Source organism: Zootoca vivipara, chromosome 1 (assembly GCF_963506605.1).
Source record: "Zootoca vivipara chromosome 1, rZooViv1.1, whole genome shotgun sequence".
NCBI lineage: Eukaryota > Metazoa > Chordata > Lepidosauria > Squamata > Lacertidae > Zootoca > Zootoca vivipara.
Genome location: NC_083276.1, coordinates 96,614,278 through 96,637,751, shown reverse-complemented (window position 1 = coordinate 96,637,751; position 23,474 = coordinate 96,614,278). Strand labels below are relative to the sequence as shown.

At 45.6% G+C, this 23,474-nt stretch overlaps 1 protein-coding gene across 1 annotated transcript in view; it reads left to right on the top strand.

Annotated features, from left to right (window-relative positions):
- Window positions 1–31: 31 nt before the first annotated feature.
- Window positions 32–23,474, top strand: part of LCT (lactase) — a 26,415-nt gene continuing 2,972 nt past the window's right edge. Inside the window, exons 1-15 of the mRNA XM_035130558.2 lie at window positions 32–1,531; window positions 2,832–2,908; window positions 4,243–4,326; window positions 4,461–4,566; window positions 5,259–5,337; window positions 8,240–8,948; window positions 9,958–10,603; window positions 14,387–15,949; window positions 17,473–17,741; window positions 18,558–18,848; window positions 19,658–19,856; window positions 20,133–20,335; window positions 21,340–21,437; window positions 22,295–22,429; window positions 22,839–23,062. Coding sequence (XP_034986449.2) covers window positions 874–1,531; window positions 2,832–2,908; window positions 4,243–4,326; window positions 4,461–4,566; window positions 5,259–5,337; window positions 8,240–8,948; window positions 9,958–10,603; window positions 14,387–15,949; window positions 17,473–17,741; window positions 18,558–18,848; window positions 19,658–19,856; window positions 20,133–20,335; window positions 21,340–21,437; window positions 22,295–22,429; window positions 22,839–23,062 — 5,341 coding nt within the window. The 5' untranslated portion in view covers window positions 32–873. The remainder of the gene's footprint in view (window positions 1,532–2,831; window positions 2,909–4,242; window positions 4,327–4,460; window positions 4,567–5,258; window positions 5,338–8,239; window positions 8,949–9,957; window positions 10,604–14,386; window positions 15,950–17,472; window positions 17,742–18,557; window positions 18,849–19,657; window positions 19,857–20,132; window positions 20,336–21,339; window positions 21,438–22,294; window positions 22,430–22,838; window positions 23,063–23,474) is intronic.

The following is a 23,474-nucleotide window of genomic DNA, read 5'->3' as shown; positions in this document are numbered from 1 at the left end:
ATGAGGTTGTGGCTCCAAACCGGATTTGGGGTCTGTTGTTCAATACTTGAATTATAGGCTTAAATGTTTTGGACTTGGTATGAATATGATGATTTCACCCTCACACAGAAACACATTAAGACCATGAGTAGATGATACATTTACCACGTGAGGCTCTATCCCAGGTCTGCACTTGGTTTTATTAAAAGAAAGAGTAGCGATACAGGGATGGGAATGCAGGCCATGGCATGCAAGGGCAGGTCTGACTTCACACACATGCTGTTTTCCTGACAACAATCCTCACCCCCGGCTATTTGCTCCCAAAGTATCTGGGTGGCAGCAGGAAGGGTCACTTGTCGTCGTCTCCCCCTCCCGCCCCACCAGTTCCTGTTCTTACTTTAAAATGGAAGACAAGCCCACACAATAATCATTGTTGACATGCTGTCTATTCTGTGTTTAAGTCTTTCTGCATCCTGTTTTTTACTATTATTTTCTTACTCTGATCTCGGAGTAAACTTTGGGTAGAAAACAAGTTTTTTTGTTTATCAAGGGGAATGTTAACTATTTTCCTTCCAGTTCTCTGCACTCGTGTTAGCAGCTTAGATTTGGGAACCCTGCATTTTAGTATCTTCTGGTTATCTAAATGGACTTTTCCAATATCTGTATTCAGGCCTGTATTGTTAAGCCCAGAAACTGCATTTCTACAATACTCTGCATATGATTTATTAATAATAGCACTTTCGGTGGGACTTAAACCTTTGATTGTCTTATCTTTGTGTACGTTGAGGTTAGGGAACTTGGCGTCTTTGTGATTGCACAAGTTAAATGTTAATTTTATTATCTCTGATGTAGTATAAGAGTAGCACAAGTTCTTCCACCATTGCATTAGCAGGTATGGCGCTGGTGTACAAGGTGTGTTTGATTTTTCTGTTTCCACTGCCTTGCTTTGGAGCAGGCTGGGATCTTACTCAGAAATTTATTTTAGTCGCCGGCCCTCTTAGCGATGACTTAGTAAGTCATTTAAACTTCCAAAGTGGATTTCTAAGAGAACCTCTCAATTCTGCAACGGGACAGTCAAACTATCTTTGCGATAGGCCTTCCCTACCTTCTCTGTCGCCGTATTTTGCTGAGCTCCGTGCAAGTGGCGTGACCCATTTTAAAGTCTTCTTGCCTTGGACTCACATCCTTCCGGAGGCAGATGCCCGAAACCCCAACCGGACAAACGTTGAATGCTACAGACAACTTCTGAGAACTCTCAAAGCAGCTGACCTTGAACCAGTTTTAATTCTACATCAGAAACATTTGACGAATTCTTTGGAGACCTGGCTTGCTTTGAGCAAATCTCTGACTTTCACCAACCTTTTCGTGGAATATGCAGAATTTTCCTTTGCATCTTTTGGTGACTTGGTGGACACCTGGCTCACTTTCGGCAACCTGCCTGAGGACGTGGAGCGCTTGCCGCATGGAGATCCACTGGCCCTCCCTTTTCAGGTGCTAGCTTCAGCACATGAGAAAGCTTATGAAATCTACCATGAAAAATACTCAGCAGAAGGTAAGGAAAATGGTGGGGAGGAGGGAACGTGGGATGGGCCTCTTCTAGATAATGTAACATGGGCTATGCGTGTGGGGTGTGCATGTGAATGAAGTGTGTATGGGCGACTGACTTCTGTGCACGTACTGATACTGCAAAGGCCTTGGAAGTTCTGATTGCTATTTTGGGAGGGGAGGGACATCATTTCATTTAAGAAAAAAAATCCTTTGACTTCTGTCTTGCCCACCAGGCCTCTTAGATGGGCCCAGTCATTGTCCTGCACCATCTTTCTAAGACTCCTGCCAAAATTATTTCTTGTCTGCTGAACAAATGGGCCAAGGAGCCTTATTATACAGTGGCAGTACCTCTGCCTGGCATGCTCTGGTCCATGGGGTCACGAAGAGTCGGACACGACTAAACGACTAAACAACAACACCTCTAGTTATGAACTTAATTCGTTCCGGAGGTCCGTTCTTAACCTGAAACTGTTCTTAACTAGAGGTGTGCTTTCGCTAATGGGGCCTCTTGCTGCCGCTGCGTCGCTGGAACATGATTTGCGTTCTCATCCTGGGGCAAAGTTCTCAACTCAAGGTAACTCTTCTAGGTTAGCAGAGTTTGTAACCTGAAGCGTTTGTAACCTGAGGCTTTTGTAACTCGAGGTACCACTGTATTAAAGAATGACGGGGAAAGAACACTGCTAAAATCAGAACGATCTCTTCATTCAAATCTCCCCTCAGTCCACACTTTTTCCATTAAGGCTTAAGTGCCATGAACTTCAAGTCGTGCTCCTCCTACTGATACTAAACAGAAGGTCATTCAGATGAACATGCATTCCTTTAATATATGACATGCAGTATACTCCACCAACCTTACAATGTAAGTTTCTTGGGGCAGAGATCAGTTTGTAAAGCACATGAATATTGATGTCACTACCCTATTGGTCCTAATATAAGCCACACCCAAATATAAGCCACACCTTTAAAATTCGGGGGGGGGGAACGGAGAAAAAGAGACAATACTCGAATATAAGCTGCTCTCTTAAAATTCCGCAGGCACTAACACCCGTTCTGTTTTACCGTATGTCTGTCTCAGCAGCGATACCGTAAAAGCCCATTTTTGTAAGGTCGTGAATTTAAGCCACACTTTTCACAGTCAGCATTTGGAAAAAAACAGGCTTGTATTCAGGCCAATATAATGAGAAAACTATAAAGGATTTACTGGAGATTGCTTCTAGTGAAAGTATTCCCTCTCCATTTCCCCCCCTCCTTGCATTGAAATTTTGAAAATAAAATTGACCACATTCTTTTTCTCTCATTTACAGATGGGAAAGTGTCCATTTCACTAGATGTTAGTGATGCCGGGCTGGTGTCACCAAGATCTTTCTTGACTTCAATTCTGGTAACGCCTTTTATTTTCTTGGGACTCTTTCAACAGCATATCCAGTAAAGCCAGAGGAAAGAAATTATTTCAATGTGTAATTCTTTTGTGAAACCCATTGCCACATAATTGGTTATAAAAGTGGGTTAGACGAATGAAGGGAGGGCATATCAGTGGTTTGTTTATTTGCTTGTTTTATAAGATATCTTAACTGTTCTTCCCCATAAGCTCCCTGGGCATGTTATAACTCTCTGGAAGTTATTTGCCAAAGCAGAGTTGTCTCTTTCAAGCTACATACATAGTTGTCACTTTCTCCTAATTAGGGGGTGTGGGTGGCATTGTGGCCTAAACCACTGAGCCTCTTGGGTTTGCTAATCAGAAGGTCAGCAGTTTGAATCCACCAGACAGGGTGAGCTCCCATTGCTCTATCCCAGTTTTTGCCAACCTAGCAGTTTGAAAGCATACCAGTGCAAGTAGATAAATAGATACCACTGCGGTGGGAAGGTAAACGGTGTTTCCATGCGCTCTGGTCTCCGCCATGGTGTTCCATTGTGCCAGAAGCAGTTTCGTCGTGCTGGCCACATGACCCGGAAAGCTGTCTGGACAAACGCTGGCTCCTTCGGCCTGAAAAGTGAGATGAGCACTGCACCCCATAGTCACCTTTGGCTGGACTTAACCCTCCAGGGATCCTTTATTTACCTTTTTACCTCATAATAACCAGAGGTATTCCCTGAAAATGTCAACCCACAGACCCATTTTCCATTTTCATATATAGTTAAAATGTTCTCTATCACTCTTAATGATCATTTACCAACCTTTCATTATTTTTCAAAATGGCATTTTACATGTGAGGGGAAAAAACAGAAGCATGACATGCAAGATCACTCAGAATTTCTCTTATCCCTCACCCCACAAACCTTCGGTTAAAGAGGTCTCCAAGAAAATTGGCAATATGTTAATGATTCTTTATTTGAGAATGAGGCAGAGTTAATTGTTATGTAATTTACAGCACATTATGTCAATCATTCCGTTAGGGAGAGCATTTCAGCGAGTCAGATAGAATGATCCTCCCTACTCTTGTGTGCTTTTCTGGGTGTCCTCGCAACACCCTCCCCTGAGCAAATTTTAGGGACTTGGGGAGAGGAGGGAGGAGCCCCATTGTGCAAGCCCAAACTCTTGCCCAATTGAATCCCACCTAGATAATAGGGAAGAATTTCAAACGGATCCACCCTCTATTATATCCAATGATATAATATTCCAAGTATAAAATAATAGATGTTCCTGCTGCCTAAAGTGTAACCTCAGTTATTATAAATGCTATATCTCTCTGTGACAGTGCACTTTTTTGATTCCAGGACTCGGTAGACTTTCTCTCTCTCAACCTTCAGTACAACTGTGAAAGGGCAGCAGGTTTCCAAAAGTTGCTGGATGAGCTACAGGTAATTCTAAGCAGTTGTACCAAGTGTTCTGTGGATGCTATCTGTTATTGATGGACACGGGAGGTGATGTCACACAGTTTTGACAGTCCTCCTTGATACAACTCATGCCTTTTGCTTTGCTTTTTCGCTTACAGCATATGGGGACGAACAATATGGGTATTTTGCTCTTTAGTCTCAAGTTCCACGAGTGTTCCTCCTTGCAAGAAAACCGATTTGCAACAGTGGCTTCCATTTTCAGTGGTAAGTGTCTTCTGTAGGAAGGAACTGTGGTCTTGTGGCTTGCCTGTGTGGTATTTTGGATGTGTGGGTGGAAGTGAAATACAATTTGGGCTATGCTGTGATCCGTGTATGTATGTATGTATGTATGTATGTATGTATGTATGTATGTATGTATTTCAACCCTTTATATACATAGCTGCCAAGTTTTCCCTTTTCTCGCGAGGAAGCCTATTCAGCATAAGGGAAAATCCCTTAAAAAAAGGGATAACTTGGCAGCTATGTTTATATATATCACCTAACAGCATGGTCTCCAAGTGGCATACAGTAAAGTTACAAAAGATTTATGTGGATAGAATTGGTTAAAGTTAACAGTAAAATCAGAGGAGCTACTTTAAATGCCTGCTGAAATGAAAAATTTGCCTTCGCCACTTTTGCCTGGGTGGGGGGAGGGGGCTGCTGTCTGATCTCAATTGTGAGAAAGTTCCACAGAATTGGGCCCACAACACTGAATGCACAGCTCCTGGCGGAAAAGAGCCAAGTCTGTCCCCACTATTACTGTATGAGAAAGACCTTGTACTATTTTACAGGAAGTGGGGCTACACTGAAAAGAATCTATGGCATAGGACTGAATGTTACTGGCCTAATGTCTGCCCTTTTCCATTGTGCTGATACTCTTCTCTTCTCTTCCTCCTCCCCCCCCCCCCTATTTTCAGCTTTTTCTGAAGTTCAAGCCTGGACAATAGGGTATGATGTGAATTGTGTCCTGAACAGCTCCTCCATTCAAGGAATTTGGTACCAAATTTTTATTTTTAATATTAAATTAGTTTGGTTATGAAGTTGTGCTACTTGCACAATTAAGACTGCAGTCCTTACACAGGAATATGTGTGTGTGTGTGTGTGTGTGTGTGTGTGTGCGTGCATGCAAACATGTGTGCATGTGTATACAAGTGTCTAATATAGAGGTATATTCCAATGATGGTACTTTATGGTATGCAATACTGTTACCTTTTTATTGTTGTTGCTGACATTGGCAGCCATTTTGTGCTGGCACCAATGTCATTTTTATCAAGGTATGAGTCCTGCCAGCTTTTTTTTTTTTACTACAAAAAGCATTGGGTATATGTACAGTATACAGTGGTACCTCTGCTTACAAATTTAATGCGTTCCGAACGCACATTTGTAAGTCGAAAAAAATTGTAAGTCGAATCCCATAGGAATGCATTGGGAGAAAAAATTCGTAAGTCGAAGCAACCCTATCTAAAAATTCGTAAGTAGAAAAAATCCTATCTAAACCGCATCCAAGATGGCGGACGGAGCTCCATTCGTAAGTAGAAACATTCGTAAGTAGAGTTATTCGTAAGTAGAGGTACCACTGTATTTAATCAGGATATAGCAAATAAGGTTTCAACTGTGTCATATAAATATGGAACATAGACTAGCAGGCTTTATGAATCTTGGCTTGCTGTGTGTTTAGCTGAATAGTTCAAGTTTCTTTTATTCAGGGATAAGGGCCACATTCTGTCGTGAGCAGCCTTCTGAGAGCCACATGGCAGGGGTGGTAGTGGGCAGGGGCAGAGCTAAAATTGAGTGGAGCAATCAATGTGACTCTTACGTTGCTGCGTTCCAGCTACAGAAAGCCAGAGGTTCCTGCACATCCATCTATTTCTCTATCCAAGAAGGCAAGATACATTATCACAGTTTAAGGACACAGTCTAGCCATGTGAAAGCCATTGAGGAAGGTGCAAAGAGCAGGGCCAATGCTCTCTGCACCCTCCTCAGTGGCCTGGGGAGGGGATCCTGAGGGCCACATAGAGAGGTCCAGCAGTTTACAATTAGTTCCCAAGCCTATGATTCCCCACCGCTAATCTACCGTGTTTCCCCTTTTTTAAGACACCGTCTTATAACTTTTTTCCTCAAAAAAACACACGGTGTCTTATTTTCAGGGGATGTCTTATTATTATTATTACTGTTTTTATTACAGTACCTTACAGCTGTTCCTGGCTTTGTATATCTACAAAAGAACTTGAACTTAGCTTGGTAATATATGGGAAGCCAGAACAGGTGGAGAGCATGCAACACTGTCCAGAACGGGTCAGCAAACTTTTAATGTGGGGGGGCCGGTTCACTGTCCCTCAGAACTTGTGGCGGGCTAGACCGTGCACACACGCGCACACACACATACACATACTCCCATGCCTTCCTTCTCTCCCCGCAGGCTGGGCTGGGGAGGGGGCACCACATCGACGCTGGGTCTCGGCTTGTGCTGAGGGGCCGCAGCCACCCTGCCAGGAAGGGCCCCTACCCCGGGGTGTCCATGACCATGCTGCTAAAGTGCCACCGCCAAGCAGCACAGAGGAGTCCTCCTCCTCCTCTTACTCCTCCTCCGCAGGCTCTATGCTTCCGTGGCGCTGCTGGGCTCTCCGAGCACTCTGCGCTGCAGCAGCCAGTTCTGGGCTGCGGGGAGAGCAGGCAGGGCGTGCGCGCGCAACCTGCAGGAATCAATGCGCTCCCATCTGCGGCGCATGCAAATGGCCCAGGAGGGCCGCCTCCGCCGCCTCCGCTGCCAGGTCAGGTCCCCGCCGTAGCTGCAGGCTTCCCGCGGGGGCCGCCTGCGAAGTACCGCACCGAGGCTCCCCGGGAGAAGGCGTGCGGGGGCTGAAACCAGAGGCAGCGGGGAGCGGATTCTGGCCCCGGTGATGTCAGGCGCGCGGCAGTCCCCTGAGCCGAAGTGCAGCTCGGGGGCCTGGCGGCAGCAGCGGCACTTCCTCAGGGAAGGCAGGCAGGAGACAACAGCCCTGGAGCCGAAGCTCAGCGGGCGCTGCTTGCCGCCTGCCAGCCTGCCTTCCCCGCCAGTCCCCCAAGCCGAAGCGCAGCTCGAGGACTGGCGGCGGCAGCGGGGCTTCCTCGGATCGGTAGCTGGGGGCGAGGCGGCAGGAGGCTGGCGGCGGCGGGGAGGGCCCAATGCGGCCCTCTGGCTGGGTCGGCAGGTCGGGAGGCCGGCGGGGGAGGGCGCATCTTGCTCGGCATCGTCGCTCTCCCGGACAGCAGCAGCGGGAGGAGTGCGCGCTCAGCCCTGGCGCCATGGCACAGCTCCTGCAAAAGTGCCGGGTGGAGTGGCAAGCCCTGGAGGAGAAATTCCAGAAGCTCCAGGAAACTCGCGTTTCTGGGCTGTGGGGTGGCAGGCCTCCTCGGCAGGGTTGGCAGGCATGTCTTATTTTCGGGGTATGTCTTATATTTCGCAAATGCTTAAAATTGCTGCCCTGGCTTACTTTTTGACTACGTATTAAAAAAAGGGAAACACGGTATATGTTGTTATACAGATTTAGGCTTGCCACATTAAAAAAACAACAACATCTGGATAAATATCTGTATGTTTGATACCCACGATATTTGAAATCTCTAATTTTAGCCTAATTTGAATGATTATCCATCCTGAATAAAAATTTAATGATACTAAAAGTTTGATTTATTTATTTAACTTACTGCATTTCTGTTCTGCGCGTCCTCTGAAGATCACAGGGAAGTTTACAATACAAGAACACAAAAATACATAACATATTAACAGACAAAACAATGACCCCCCTCCCTTATTTTGAAAGGCCATGGATTGCTTAATTGGCCAGAGGCCTAGGAGAAGAGGAATGTTTATGCCTGGTGCCTAAATCGTTGATATATTCTCTTTTTCTTTTTTTAGCTTGTACACAGGAAATCTGACCGCCCAACCAAAGGCGAAGGAAACACTGATAACTACTATTGCTCCACTTTCATCCTATCAAGCAGTTTGGGAAAGATTTGCCAGCCAACCTGAGCTGGAGAGAGACTCCTTTTTGCTTGACCGTTTCCCTAGCGGTTTTCTCTGGGGCACATCAACAGGTTCCGTCAATGTGGAAGGAGCCTGGAGAGAGGGTGGGAAAGGGGAGAGCATTTGGGATCTATATGGGCACCAGGGCCATGCCCACATGAATCAAACAGCCGATGTCGCATGCGATAGCTACCACAAGCTAGATTATGACGTTCATCTCCTTAGAGGCCTTCGCCCAAATATCTATAAATTTTCTATATCCTGGCCTAGGGTTTTTGCCAATGGGAGTAAGAGCAGCTTGAACCCTCAAGGCGTAGATTACTACAACAAACTGATAGACAGCTTGCTGGATTCAAATATTGAGCCTGTGGTGACCTTGTTCCACTGGGACCTGCCACAAGCTCTGCAGGATCTTGGTGGCTGGCAAAACGAGAGCATCGTCACTGCCTTTGCAGAATATGCAGGGTTCTGCTTTGCCACTTTTGGGGATCGTGTTAAATTCTGGATTACCTTCCATGAACCCTGGGTCATTAGCTACGCTGGCTATGGCACTGGGCAGCATCCTCCAGGAATTATTGATCCAGCTGTGGCATCCTATCAGGTACTGACAACAAGTTCAGCCGCTTGGGCCTAATTTTACGGGTTGTGTTGACTCCACAAATAGAAAAGGTGGACCATTGCATCCTAATCTGTGCTCTCACCAGACTTGGCCCCATGTCTGATTTTACTAGAGGGCATGAATGGAGTCAATGGGCAGATGAGTCTTTTAAGTCTGGTCAAGCTCCCATGTTCTAATCTATAATATCAACAATCTTGCAGCAAGTGTGTGAGTCCTTCAGTTGGTCACTGTCCTTGTTCAGAGGATGGCTTTGAAACCCCAGATGTTTTTATTTAAACATCATATTACATGAATGAAAAAAAAATAGAGATTGGCTGGATTTGTGCCCTTTTCATTCTTTGGCTTTCTTGTCTACCTTAATGGTATTGACATGATACATTCCAGAGAACGGTCTCTTGCCAATGGAAGCTGTTCTCTCGTGGCTCTTATGCCACCTGGCTTCTTCCCATGCTGCCAGAGAGTTGTCCCTCCCAGGGCTTGGAACAAAACTGACAGGGAAAGCTGTCACAGGATAGAACAAACTCCTTGCATGTTACTTCTGGCACTACAGAGTAGTATTGGAAGTGGCCGCAGTGTGGTTAGAGAGACACTGGTTGTGTAACGTTGGAAGGGACCCTCAGAAGCATTTTCATGCACTGTAAAAACAAAAACAAACCCACATTATCTTGCTCCTGATAGGGGCCACTGTATATTTGGCATCCTATATATTCAGAAGTGGTTGTCCAAATAAGCATCTTTAAACCCATATCTACAAGTAGACTGGTTGCTGACAATAACATCTGGAGGGAATCCATATTGGCTACCCTTCTCTGCTGCAGTTGGAACCAGTTCTCCAAAGTCTCAAGCAGAGGCCTTTCCTAGCATCTATATAGATCATGCAAAGGATGAGATGTGGGGGCTGAACTTGGCACTTCCTTCATGAAAACGATGTGCTCTACCAGGGAGTTACACTCAGTGGAATAATACTTTCTCCTTCCCTCCCATAAAAAAGGTGGCTCATGTTATTCTCAAAGCTCATTCTCAAGCCTGGCACATTTATGATACCCAGTACCGTCCTGAACAGCATGGGAAGGTGGGAATAGTATTGAATTCAGACTGGGCTGAACCCCAGACCCCAAGGATTGCCGAGGATGTGAGAGCGGCAGAACGCTACTTGCACTTCATGTTGGGCTGGTTTGCTCACCCAATATTCGTCAATGGCGATTACCCAGAAGTCCTGAAATCCCAGATCCAGCAGAAGAACCAGCAGTGCTCCGCTCCCGTCGCCAAACTCCCTGCATTCACTGATGAGGAGAAGCAGCAAGTGAAGGGGACGGCTGACTTCTTTGGCCTTTCCCACTACACTTCCAGGCTCATCAGTGCTCCAGTGAACCATAGCTGCGCTCCAACCTATGAGGATATCGGAGACTTTTCCCAACACGTGGATCCTTCTTGGCCGCAGACGGCAGCACCATGGCTCTACACTGTGCCTTGGGGGCTGAGGAGACTGCTGCTGTTTGTGTCCAAAGAATATACTGGGACAAGGGTTCCGATTTATATAGCAGACAATGGTGCGCCGACAGATGACGGAGGCGATCTTGTTAACGACACCATGAGAGTGGATTACTACCGGCTTTATATCAACGAGGCTTTGAAAGGTACAAGGGGCTGTTATCAATTGGGGCAGGGAACAGGCATGAAAACTGGAATTGAAAGTAAACCTGTAAGGATGAAGTCAAGTTTATTGACTTAGCCCCCTGTTCCCTTTCAACGCAATATCCTCCAAGATCTTATCACATTCCTGTCAATCTCCAGCGTACGGTAAATATCATGCCCTGTCCCAGTGGGGAAAGGCACGGAATGAGTAGATATGTTCACCGTGTGAAAATGGCATGCAAACATCACTTTTTAAATGAGATGATTTTAATTCGTTTAAAAATTGTTTGAGACACTGACCTAACTAATCGGAAGCAAATTTAATAACTTAATTAATTAAATGTCTTCAAAATAACAGTTTTGCTGAGTAATAGGCATACAATGTTAGGAAAGCAGCTCAAATGCAGTATATGAAATACACAGGTTACTTACCTAGGTTGGCTTGGAGGACAGCACCTGAGACTTACCGTATTTTCCGGCGTATAAGACGACTGAGCATATAAGACTATCCCCAACATTTCCAGTTAAAATATAGAGTTTGGGATATACTCGCCGTATAAAAAATACGACCCGGCGTATAAGACGACCCCCCGACTTTTGAGAAGATTTTCCTGGGTTAAAAAGGAGTCTTAAACGCAGGAATATACAGTACTTGCTTAGCTATCACGTTTTGTCCTGCCTGCTTAGAAGATGCAGAACTGTTTTGCTCTTCACCTCCAAACAGGTCTGGATGCCCTTTGGAGTTTAGCCCGGTGGGAAACTATGTAATTAATGTATTCATCCCAACCAGAGTATATTTTTGTCACCCCATGATAAAGGACATCAAGGAATGCCTAGTTTGTAACCCCTGAATGCCTGAACATGAGAACGCTCATTCACACCTTGCATCTTCATTACTTTTCGGTCACTCCTGTATCCTGTAGTGATTTACTCATAGAAGTGAACCATCAAAGATTACCGTGTTTCTCATATTTTAAGGCATCCCCCCAAAATAAGCCATGACAGGATTTCAAAGGGTTGGTGACAAATAAGACATACCCCGAAAATAAGCACTATCGCAAAGCCCCGACCGAGCGAGAGGCGAAGGTGCGGGACCCAGCAGGAGCTCCCTGCCTGCTTCCCCGAGCCGTAGCGCATCGGGGGGCAGAGCCGAAGATCGGCGGGCGCTCCTTGCTGGGCTTGACAAGCCCGGCAAACAGCGCCCGCCGATCTTCGGCCCTGTGCTGTATGACGGGCGGGGGTGGGGGGGAAGCGGAGATCGTGCTCCGCTCTCCCCCCACCCCCGCCTGTCACCGAAGATCGGCGGGCGCTGTTTGCTGGGCTTGACAAGCCCGGCAAACAGCACCCGCCGATCTTCGGACTTGTCCTGTGTGACAGGCGGGGGTGGGGGGGGGAAGCGGAGATCGTTCTCCGCTCTCCCCCCACCCCCGCCTGTCACCAAAGATCGGCGGGCGCTCCTTGCTGGGCTTGACAAGCCCGGCAAACAGCGCCCGCCGATCTTCGGCCCTGTGCTGTATGACGGGCAGGGGTGGGGGGGAAGCGGAGATCGTGCTCCGCTCTCCCCCCACCCCCGCCTGTCACCAAAGATCGGCGGGCGCTGTTTGCCGGGCTTGACAAGCCCGGCAAACAGCGCCCGCCGATCTTCGGCCCTGTCCTGTGTGACGGGCGGGGTGGGGGGAAAAGCGGAGATCGTTCTCCACTCTCCCCCCACCCCCGCCTGTCACCGAAGATCGGCGGGCGCTCCTTGCTGGGCTTGACAAGCCCGGCAAACAGCGCCCGCCGATCTTCGGCCCTGTGCTGTGTGACAGGCGGGGGTGGGGGAGAAGCGGAGATCGTTCTCCGCTCTCCCCCCACCCCCGCCTGTCACCGAAGATTGGCGGGCGCTCCTTGCTGGGCTTGACAAGCCCGGCAAACAGCGCCCGCCGATCTTCGGACCTGTCCTGTGTGACAGGCGGGGGTGGGGGGGGAAGCGGAGATCGTTCTCCGCTCTCCCCCCACCCCCGCCTGTCACCAAAGATCGGCGGGCGCTGTTTGCTGGGCTTGACAAGCCCGGCAAACAGCGCCCGCGTGCACTTTATTAAAAAATAAGACATCCCTCGAAAATAAGCCATGTCGTGTTTTTTTGAGGAAAAAATTAATATAAGACATGTCTTATAATATGAGAAACACGGTAAATGCCACAGACAGAATTTTCACATTGCTTCTTCACTCACAAGGCTTTTCAAGAGTCAGGCTGCTTCCACGTTGGACATTTTCTGTGGAATTTACATGTACAGTACTTATGTCAGGCATCCCCAACCTGCGACCCTCCAGATGTTTTGGCCTACAACTCCCATGATCCCTAGCTAACAGGACCAGTGGTCAGGGATGATGGGAATTGTAGTCCAAAACATCTGGAGGGCCGAAGTTTGGGGATGCCTGACTTATGTCATCTGCAGGACATAGTGATCAATACATCCTCTTTCCACGTTTCCCATTACCTTACCAGTTTTGTTTTTTTCAACACACTGGAACAGCTGCACAATATCCCCAGGATATAGACAGATGACCTATCGAGCAGCTGTTGGCAAGTCATTTGGCCAATTATCTGCTATTTAGATTGTTGTAGCCTCTGGTTCATCTCTTCCCCTTAGGAATCAGTTTTGTTGCTTCAACCCTTTCCCCTCCAAAAAGAATTGTCTTATATCTGCTTCTTTTCTCTCTCTCACTCCTCCTGTGGCTATTAAATTGTGGGTGTGGTTGGCTGGGAAAGAATACATGATCTGCAGTGCTGTAAGTGAGGAGGGAATATATAAACATGATCATAATGTAGAGCTGGGGAAAAGAACTGCACACCTGGCTACAGAATGCCATGTAGAAGTCTGGAAGAGATTTGCTGCTCCACTTGCTGCTCAAAGCCAAATGGAAATGCTACTTTATACATCTGGAGGTGCTTTTCCAGGTAGTGTATAGCCAAGTACTGTATACAGTCATACCTCGACATCCGAATGCTTCAACTTCCAAACGCTTCGACTTCCGAAGTCGACAACCCTGGAAGTCTTTTTGCCCCCCGCGCGCCCGATGCCTGCGCAGAAGCACGAAATCGTGCTTCACGCATGCGCAGAACAGGCGCTTCGACATCCGAAAACCTCAACGGATCGTCTTCGTAAGTCGAGGTACCGCTGTAGTTGAGTAATAATGATGATGCATGTGTGAACCGGCCAAAGTCCTTGAACTACTTAAGTGCATTATCACAGAGCCTAGGGCTTGCCGATCAGAAGGTCAGCGGTTCGAATTCCTGCGACGGGGTGAGCTCCCGTTGCTTGGTCCCAGCTCCTGCCAACCTAGCAGTTCGAAAGCACGTCAAAGTGCAAGTAGATAAATAGGGACCGCTCCGGCGGGAAGGTAAACGGCGTTTCCGTGCGCTGCTCTGGTTCGCCAAAAGCGGCTTTGTCATGCTGGCCACATGACCTGGAAGCTGTACGCTGGCTCCCTCTGCCAATAATGTGAGATGAGCGCGCAACCCCAGAGTCGGTCACGACTGGACCTAATGGTCAGGGGTCCCTTTACCTTTACCTTTACGCCATTTTGTATATTGTCTCTTACATGCAAATGACTTTAAAAGGAAATTTAAATGTGCAGATGAATAGCAATAATAGTTTGCACTGACTTGGGACAATATGGGCTACCCTCTGCAAATTCATGCCGTCGCTGCAATGCTGAGAGAAGCGGATAGTTGTGGTTATGCTATGTATTTAAACGAATGATTAAAAATCTTAACTAAATTCTGTCTCCTTCATTGACAGCTATAAAGCAAGATGAAGTTGATGTTCAAGCATACATTGCCCGATCATTGATGGATGGTTTTGAAGGCCCAGCAGGCTATAGTCAAAGGTTCGGCCTACACCAAGTGAATTTTGAAGATGCAAACAGACAAAGGACACCCAAAGAATCTGCCTATTTCTTCTCCACCATTATTGAAAATAATGGATTTCCTAGCATGGTCTCAAGAAAATTTATCCAGCCGCTCAAAAAGGATATTTCCATACCTTCCCAGCTGCCTAGTTTACCAGCTTCTGAAGTGCCTTCAAAGGCAAAGGTGGTTTGGGAGAAATTTTCAAAACAGACTGATTTGGAAAGAGACACATATTTTTATGGCACCTTCCCAGACGATTTTATGTGGGGTGTTTCTACTGCTGCCTACCAAACTGAAGGAGGTTGGGATGCAGATGGGAAGGGACCTAGCATCTGGGATAATTTTACCCACATCCCAGGGAATGTTAAGAACAATGATACAGGAGATATAGCTTGCGACAGCTACAATAAAGTAGATGAAGATCTTTATTTGCTGCGAGCCTTACGGGTAAACACCTATCGCTTCTCCCTGTCGTGGCCTCGGATTTTTCCAAATGGAAGAAACAATTCTATAAATAACTATGGTGTTGATTATTACAACCGGCTGATTGATGGTTTGCTGGCCCAGAATATCACACCAATGGTCACTCTCCACCACTGGGATCTGCCCCAAGCTCTACAAGACATTGGTGGCTGGGAAAACCCTGTGATGGTTGAACTGTTTGATAGTTTTGCAGACTTTTGTTTTCAGGCATTCGGAGACAGGGTCAAGTTCTGGATTACGTTCAATGAACCTATTGCCATCTCTGTGGCAGGCTACGAAACGGGATTATTCCCACCAAATGTAAAAGATAATCCGGGCAATGCATCCTACAGGGTTACTCATGCAATACTAAAGGCCCATGCAAGAGTTTACCACACATATGACCAGAAATACAGAGAGAGTCAGAAAGGTGCGATCTCTCTGAGTCTCAACATGGATTGGGTTGAGCCAAAGACACTAAACGATCCTCGGGATATAGAAGCTGCTGATCGTTACCTGCAGTTCATGGGAGGGTGGTTTGCACACCCAATTTTTAAAAACGGCGATTACCCAGATGCCATGAAGTGGAAAGTAGGGAACAGGAGTGAACTACAGAAACTACCATCTTCCCGGCTTCCAGGTTTCACACAAGAAGAGAAAGACTATATCAGGGGCACAGCCGATGTCCTCTGCCTGAATTATTACACTGCCGGAATTATAAAGCACAGCACCACCAGGCTGAAACCATATTCTTACGAGTATGATCAAGAACGAGTATTGGAGATTGACCCTTCTTGGCCTAGCTCAGCGTTGGAAAATATGCGGGCAGTGCCCTGGGGGCTGCGTAGGCTCTTAAACTGGATCAAAGAGGAATATAGCAATCCTCCCATTTACATTACTGAGAACGGGGTTGGGCTAAAAGCCAAGTCTGATGTTGATGACACCAGCAGGATCTTCTATTACAAAACACACATCGATGAAGTTTTGAAAGGTAAAGATGCTGTAATAACCCAATAGGTTGACGTTGTCTAGTTTTCAGATACTGGGTAGAAATAGAAGGTTGCTCAGTGTAATTAGCTAAATAATCAGTTAGAGGTCTGTGTAGACTAGTTTTAGTTTTAGATTCTAGATCAATCGTTCCCAAACTGCAGAGTCAGCACAAAGTGCTAATACGCCACAAGGCATTATTGAAAGAACTCTGTGAGTGCCAAATTAGACAACACACTGGTCACACCATTACTAGTTATGTGATTGGGTTTTTTAAAGTATATTGCTAGATCAATGGTATTGATCCAGAGCACAAGAGAAGGTGGACGGTTACAAGGGTTACAGCCTTTCATGCTAGAGTCTGGATCCATCAAGGTTGTACTCGTGAAATTTACTTTACACACACACACACACACACACACACACACACGTTTTAACACTGAACCCAGTTAAATAGTTTTAAACATATTAGGCTACTTGTATTTATATTCTGATTGCTCTGAAACTATTCTGAACCCCTCAGGCCTCCCTCTTTTCTCTACAAAATGTCTGGCTAGAGGCCTCAAACTGTGGATTATCCAAACAGCTACACATGAGGGTTGTTTCTGCTACATGCATTAAATTAGTCTGGTCATCCTCAGCCTTTGTGTCACAGAGTGTAATGGTACAGTCAATAAGTGTTTTAATAAGTACAAAACGTCAGTAAAGTATGCAGAAGTTCATTTTTATTTCCTTCCTTGATAATGGTTTTGAATTATAATTATAATAATTATAAATTTTGATCTTTCCTAAAGGTATATAATTCATAAGGTTTTTAGTAAAGCCTGGTTTGGGGATTTGCTATTCTTGAAAATGCATGAAGTAAGAGCTGCAACAAAATATTGTGCAAATTCCTTACACTTTCTTTTTTTTGCTTGTCGGCACCCATCTCCTAAAAAGGAACGCAGGTGGTGCTTTGGGTTAAACCACAGAGCCTAGGCCCTAGGGCTTGCTGATCAGAAGGTCGGCGGTTTGAATCCCTGTGACGTGGTGAGCTCCCATTGCTCGGTCGCAGCTCCTGCCCACCTAGCAGTTCAAAAGCACGTCAAAGTGCAAGTAGATAAATAGGTACCGCTACAGCAGGAAGGTAAATGGCGTTTCCGTGTGCTGCTCTGGTTCGCCACCAGAAGCGGCTTTGTCATGCTGGCCACATGACCTGGAAGCTGTATGCCGGCTCCCTCGGCCAATAACGTGAGATGAACGCTGCAACCCCAGAGTCGGTCACGACTGGACCTAATGGTCAGGGGTCCCTTTACCTTTACCTTTACCCATCTCCTGCTCTTGTACTGGGAGGTGGTATGTAATTTAAATAAATAAATAATGCTTGTGGAAAGGGAGTAAGTCAGTGGGACTTGTGAATTGGCAAGGATTGACTGTTAATATGCATGTGTACATATAATAGGTAATTAGTGTATTTTTTCACAGTTATACTTTCTTGCTCATTGTTAAATTGATGGTCTATTAAACAAGTGTTTCTGTCTCTTTTAGCCTACAAGCTGGATGGCGTCAACGTTCGTGGCTATGTTGCTTGGTCTTTCATCGATAATTTTGAATGGTTAAATGGTTACGAGCCAAGATTCGGCCTTCACCAGGTTGATTTTGAAAATCCGAACAGGCCAAGAACTCCAAAACGTTCAGCGATATATTATGCTGGAATCATACGTCAGAATGGAATCCCTCTGCCAAAAGAGGGAGAATTCCTTTATGGAGAATTTCCGGAAAACTTCTATTGGAGTGTGGCATCATCAGCATATCAGGTTAGGTCCATTGGTCCCCACCCACCGGACCACTCAAAAATCGCAGAGCAGCTTAATGATTTTTCTGCTTGTGATGAAAATTGCAATGCACTGTGCTAGATACTGTATGATACGGTAATTGCAGTTTAATTGTTTCTTTTGTTCCTTACCTGCCATATTTTATTGTACTGAAATTTGAATTCCATAATATATAAATATATAAGAAATAAAAGGAGCAACAATTAGCAATAAAAATGTAAATAAAGATTTAATGGCATGGATGAGCCAGTCTTCAGCCACAGATTTGCCGTCATGCTACAGACCACATGAATGAAACTCCAGGTTTAGGTAGTCTATTGGTAGACTGTTGCTTGTTTGGTGGAAGCTATCCTAAACCTTCATTTTGTGAATAACATGCCAACTAAGTAAGCTGAATACTGTTAGGCTTAAGGACCTTGATGATGGTGAATCACGGGTGAGAGCCAGGGTGATGTAATGGTTAGAGCTGCCCCCCCCCAGCTGTTGCCCTCCAGATGTTTTGGTCTGCAATTCCCAGAACCCCTGACCACTGGCCAGTCTGCTTGTGGTTGAGGAACTTGTAGTCCAAAACATCTGGAGGGCACCAGGTTGGGGAAGCCTGGGTTAAAATGCTGGACTAAGATTGGCAAGACCCTGGTTCAGATTCCTATTCAGCCATGAAGCTCACTGGGCAACCTTTTCCTAGTCGCTCTCAGCCTAACCTAGGCTGAGGTTGTTGTGAGGATAAAAACTGAGGCTGGGGCATGTATGTTTCCTTGAGCTCGGATACAAATGTGAGAAATATTTGTTTCCTTAAAGATCGAAGGGGCATGGAGAGCGGATGGGAAAGGTCTCAGTATTTGGGACCAGTTTGCACATACACCTTTGAAAATCAGCAACGATGAAAATGGAGATGTAGCTTGTGACAGCTACCACAAGATGGAGGCAGACTTGGCTATTCTGAAGGACCTCCAGGTGACTCATTATCGCTTTTCCATCTCCTGGACTCGCATTCTCCCCGATGGGACCACCAAGTACATAAATGAAGCTGGCCTGAAATACTATGAAAGGCTTGTGGATGCTCTCCTTGCGGCTAATATCCAGCCTCAGGTAAATGATTGGAGTTCTGCATGCAGGGGAACAAGTGTAATAACAGACGTAAAATCTGTAAAAATTCAGATTTTTAATTAGATTATGTTTATCAGTGTTCACTGTAGAACCTGGCAATATCTTCAATTCTCAGACATCTTCAATTAGTGTTAAATGATCAGAGACCATTTCTTAGAGGCTGATACAAATACATGCAGCCATATTCTAATTAGAGGAGTCTCTTATAAGCTCTACCTAACTTAAACTTGCGCAGAAGATAATGTGGGCTTAGGGTGTTATAGGACTTAACAATTATGAAATCTGCCTTGGTTTTTAAGAGAGCAGACTGCAGTGTCTTTGCTCCAGAAATCTAAGTTTCTGCATTGGAGTTCTTCCAAGTATTCACAAGGAAGTAGAATAAAATAATCAGGAATTCATCTTCCGCTCCCAAACTGTAGCCTTTTTCTGGGCACCATTAGGCATGGCAGGTTCCATCTGTGCTACACCTTCCAGGTCCCTTCCACAAGAACATCTGAAATACATCCCATATTGTACTCCTTTCTTGATTCTCGCTTTCCTTGGCTGAATGAGGGTTCAGGGAAAGGTGGAAAATGGAGAACTGGAGATGCTACATTCAAAGTCTTGATAGCCTTGTAAAAAGTTTAGCGAATCCTCATGTGTCTTCTGGAAATAGTTTGCTTTCTGACCATCACAATCCATGAATTGTTGTTGAGTTACACGTGATAGATCTGCATAAAATGGCTGACTGTGCCTAATAGTTATTTTGACAAAATGACAGATGTTTGTGAATGTCTTATCTCCTTCTCTAGGTAACTATGTACCACTGGGACCTCCCTCAGGCCCTTCAAGATGTTGGAGGGTGGGAAAATGAGACTATAATCCAGAAATTTAAAGATTACGCAGAGATCCTTTTTCAAAGATTTGGAGAGAAGGTGAAATTCTGGATAACCTTGAATGAGCCCTATGCCATTGCTAACATTGGTTACGGTTATGGAGTCTCAGCTCCAGGTAAGGTGTAGGTTTTCATTGGCAGGAGCAATCCTTTGCAAAATCATAGAGCACTGATGATCTGAACTTGTGTGGTTACTTGTGAGAACACAGCTTTGTGATAGATGCCCAGTGAAAGTGGGAGATAATCTGATGCATTTCTTGAAGGTGTCTCCTGGTTGAAAGCCAAATTACATAGAGCTATTGAGAAACGCTATCAAAACGCACCATTAATTGCTGCTTCAGCTGAGTCCAGTGCTGCAGAATAACCCACTTCCAATCATGTTGTCTTCTTAGGCATCTCCGCCAGGCCAGGCCGAGCCCCTTACATAGTGGGCCACAACTTGATCAAGGCTCACGCAGAGGTTTGGCATCTTTACAATGAAACATACCGCCCAAAGCAAGGAGGATTGATCTCTCTTTCCATCAGCGTAGAGTGGGCTGAACCCAAGAACCCTGCCAAGCAGGAGGACCTCGACGCTGCCAGGAGATATGTCCAGGTAATGTGATGACTCCATACCCTCTTAACTTCTCACAGGTGAAAATGGACCCACCTCTGTACGTTTTAGCCACACCACCCTGCTTTCACTTCCTTAGGGCAGTGTCTGTGGTATAGCACCTTCGCCAACTTTGCAGTAGCCAGGACTACACTAATGGGTATGTGATCTTCCAATTAGAGAAAGAGCAGACACAAAACCTTTGCGCAGACATTTGGTAGCTGTGGGTACCAAACACATGAAGAAGCTATCAAGAAAGTATGGACTAGCTCCTGAAAGTGTATCAGCCAGGCCCCCAGTCAATGCATAAATGATCAGTCTTTGTATGATTGGAGATACCTACACATAGGGCTCCCTCCTATGGTGCCCTGATTGACCTAGTTTCAACTTCTGTGCAGCTAAGCTGTGCATGCATACATCCTGTCTTGCAGGCCTCTTTTTTCCACCTGGAGCAACCCTGTATTGCAAATGCCAGGTGTGACCTAACACACTTGTATTACAGAACTCCTCCACTGTCGGAGGCAGTAAACCTCTGTGTACCAGTTGCTGGGAATCTGAGGTGGGAAGAGAGCTGTTGTGCTCAGGTTCTGCTCACAGTTTCCCTTTGGGGCTTCTATGGGAACAGAGTGCTGGACAGGGCGGGCCTTTAGCCTCCTCGAGCAGGCTCTTTTATTATGTCCTTAACACTGCTGCAGAGACTCAGCAAAACAAGATGTCAATCCTTCTAAAGGACCCAAGGTGTTGATCCTTGGGCACCATATTTCATTTGAACACTCAAATCATAATGTTGGCCATGATCCTGACCAGTCAGCTGCCACTGTTTGGATACCTTGGGCGGTGGGGGAAGGGGGGGGTGTTGCACTATCCTTTAAAAACAGACACTTGGAGACAGGGATTGGACTTTGCCTTTTGGGTCAATCTGACAAACTGGTAACTATTGGTTCAGCCAAGAGACCTGTTGCCAAAGCGTTGCTTAATAAGCATCCCTTTTTATTTTCCTGTTGTAGTTCTTTGCTGGTTGGTTTGCTCACCCTATCTTCAGGAACGGTGACTATAGTGAGGTGATGAAAAGGAGGATACAAGAGAGAAGTGCCGGCCAATCGCGGTAAGTGTCTGGCAGGACTAACTGCAGCAGCTGGGCCTCAACCACGGGCAGTCCATACTGGTGGCTCATGTCACTTAGAAGCAATTCTATCTAAATTGTTGAAATAAAAATAAACCACACATTTTGAAGGCCCCCCCTGGCTGTGTCAAAGAACAAACCTACCCTCCCCGAAGTAGTTTTCCTCTGCTGCTGTTTTCCTCCTGGTGTGCACTGCCCTCTTCCCTTAATGCCGCAGGCAACCAGCACCTAAGGCAGAGTTGCGGTTAAACTTTACTTGAAACAGAACTATCCTATACTGATAGTTCCTTCTCCTTCATCCAGGGTATGTTCAGAGCCTGTAATACTGTAGTACAGCAAGGGAGCAGGAAAGGGTGGTGATTGAGATAAAGCAGGGGACTAGTCTTTTAGAGTACCTGCAGAAGATGATGGAAAGGGGCTGATTAATTTGATTTTAAAAGTGAAGAAATTGCCCACATCATAGACAGAGGGTGGGAAGCAATGCCGTTCATAGGGCACTGACACATTTCCCGTGGAATGTTTGTGAACCTCTTATATAACATCACAGCAGTTCAGCCAGGGGTGGGGTAGGGTGGCTTTACTAACTGTTGCTGCAAAGTCATAGTGACAGTGTCAATTTTGAATGTAGTACTTTGGCTGTTTGAATAAGGTGCAGTACATGTGGTCATCATTACTGTTCATGTTAAAATTTTCAGCTACTAGCTGTTGCTTTTAAAAACAATACTTTCTCTTTGAATGACAGCGCCCCATTCTTTAAAAAAAGTAAGTTTGATAATTGAAGCTTTCCCTTTTGTTAAATGCATCTATGTGAGCCCCTCTCCCATTTTTTTGTGTTGCAGACTCCCTGAATTTACTGAAAGTGAAAAGCAGAGGATTAAAGGCACCTTTGACTTCTTTGGTTTGAACCACTATACAACAGTATTGGCATCCAACTTAAACTATTCTTCTCTCTTTACATCCTACGATGCTGATAGGTAAGATGTGAGCATGACTTCATACTGCATCAAAGCATGTAATAATAATAATAATAATAATAATAATAATAATTTATTATTTATACCCCACCCATCTGGCTGGGTTTCCCCAGCCACTCTTTTGTATACTTTTCTGGAATCTGCGCTTTCACTTTGTGCCTAATAATCTTGGTTGGGCTGGCTGCAGCTGATGGATATTGTAGACCAAAACATCAGGAGGGCATCAAGTTGGTGATCTACTAGAAAGTTTTAAGGCCGAGCACCCATTTTCCTCTCTAAACCCAGTACATTGCACACCGCATCACACTTAAGCCCCCAACAAAAGAGGTTACTTGTCTAGTATTAATAGCTGAATTTAATGGATCAATACAAATAACCTTTTCCCACATTATCATGTTCTCTTCTGCAGGGGTGTTGCCTCTATAACAGACCGCAGCTGGCTGGGTTCTGGTTCTTTTTGGTTGAAGGTGACTCCTTTTGGCTTCAGGAGGCTCCTGAAGTGGATCAAGGAAGAATACAATGACCCACCTATTTATGTGACCGAGAATGGGATTTCAGAGCGTATAGACGGGGGCTTCAATGATACTTGGAGAATACACTACTTAAGGAGTTACATCAATGAAGCTTTAAAAGGTACGTGGCTTCCCCTCTGCATGGTTCCAAATCACCCCCCAAATGTTTGTGACTCATGGATTTAAATTGATCTGTGACCCTCTGCCCTGCCCTGCATTCCTTGCAACAGAGTTGGTGGTAAGGCCCTTCTGTGGCTGTGTCTGCATAGGGCTGGGCAGAAAGCAAGACTGGTTTCTAGTGTGGGAGTTAACATGTCTTCTGGAGCTGCCCCAGGTCTTCCACTTTCTATTGACTTCAGGGGTGAAAGACTAGTCTGCAGAATCAGGACAGAATATGTTGCTTAATTCCCATTGACACAAGATCATACTCTTACTCTGGATTAAGTCCTCTAAAATGGTTACTACTATCTGGTTTCATTATTGTCATTGCCAGTAAATATGAAGACGTGAGAAAAAATCCATTAATTGATGAC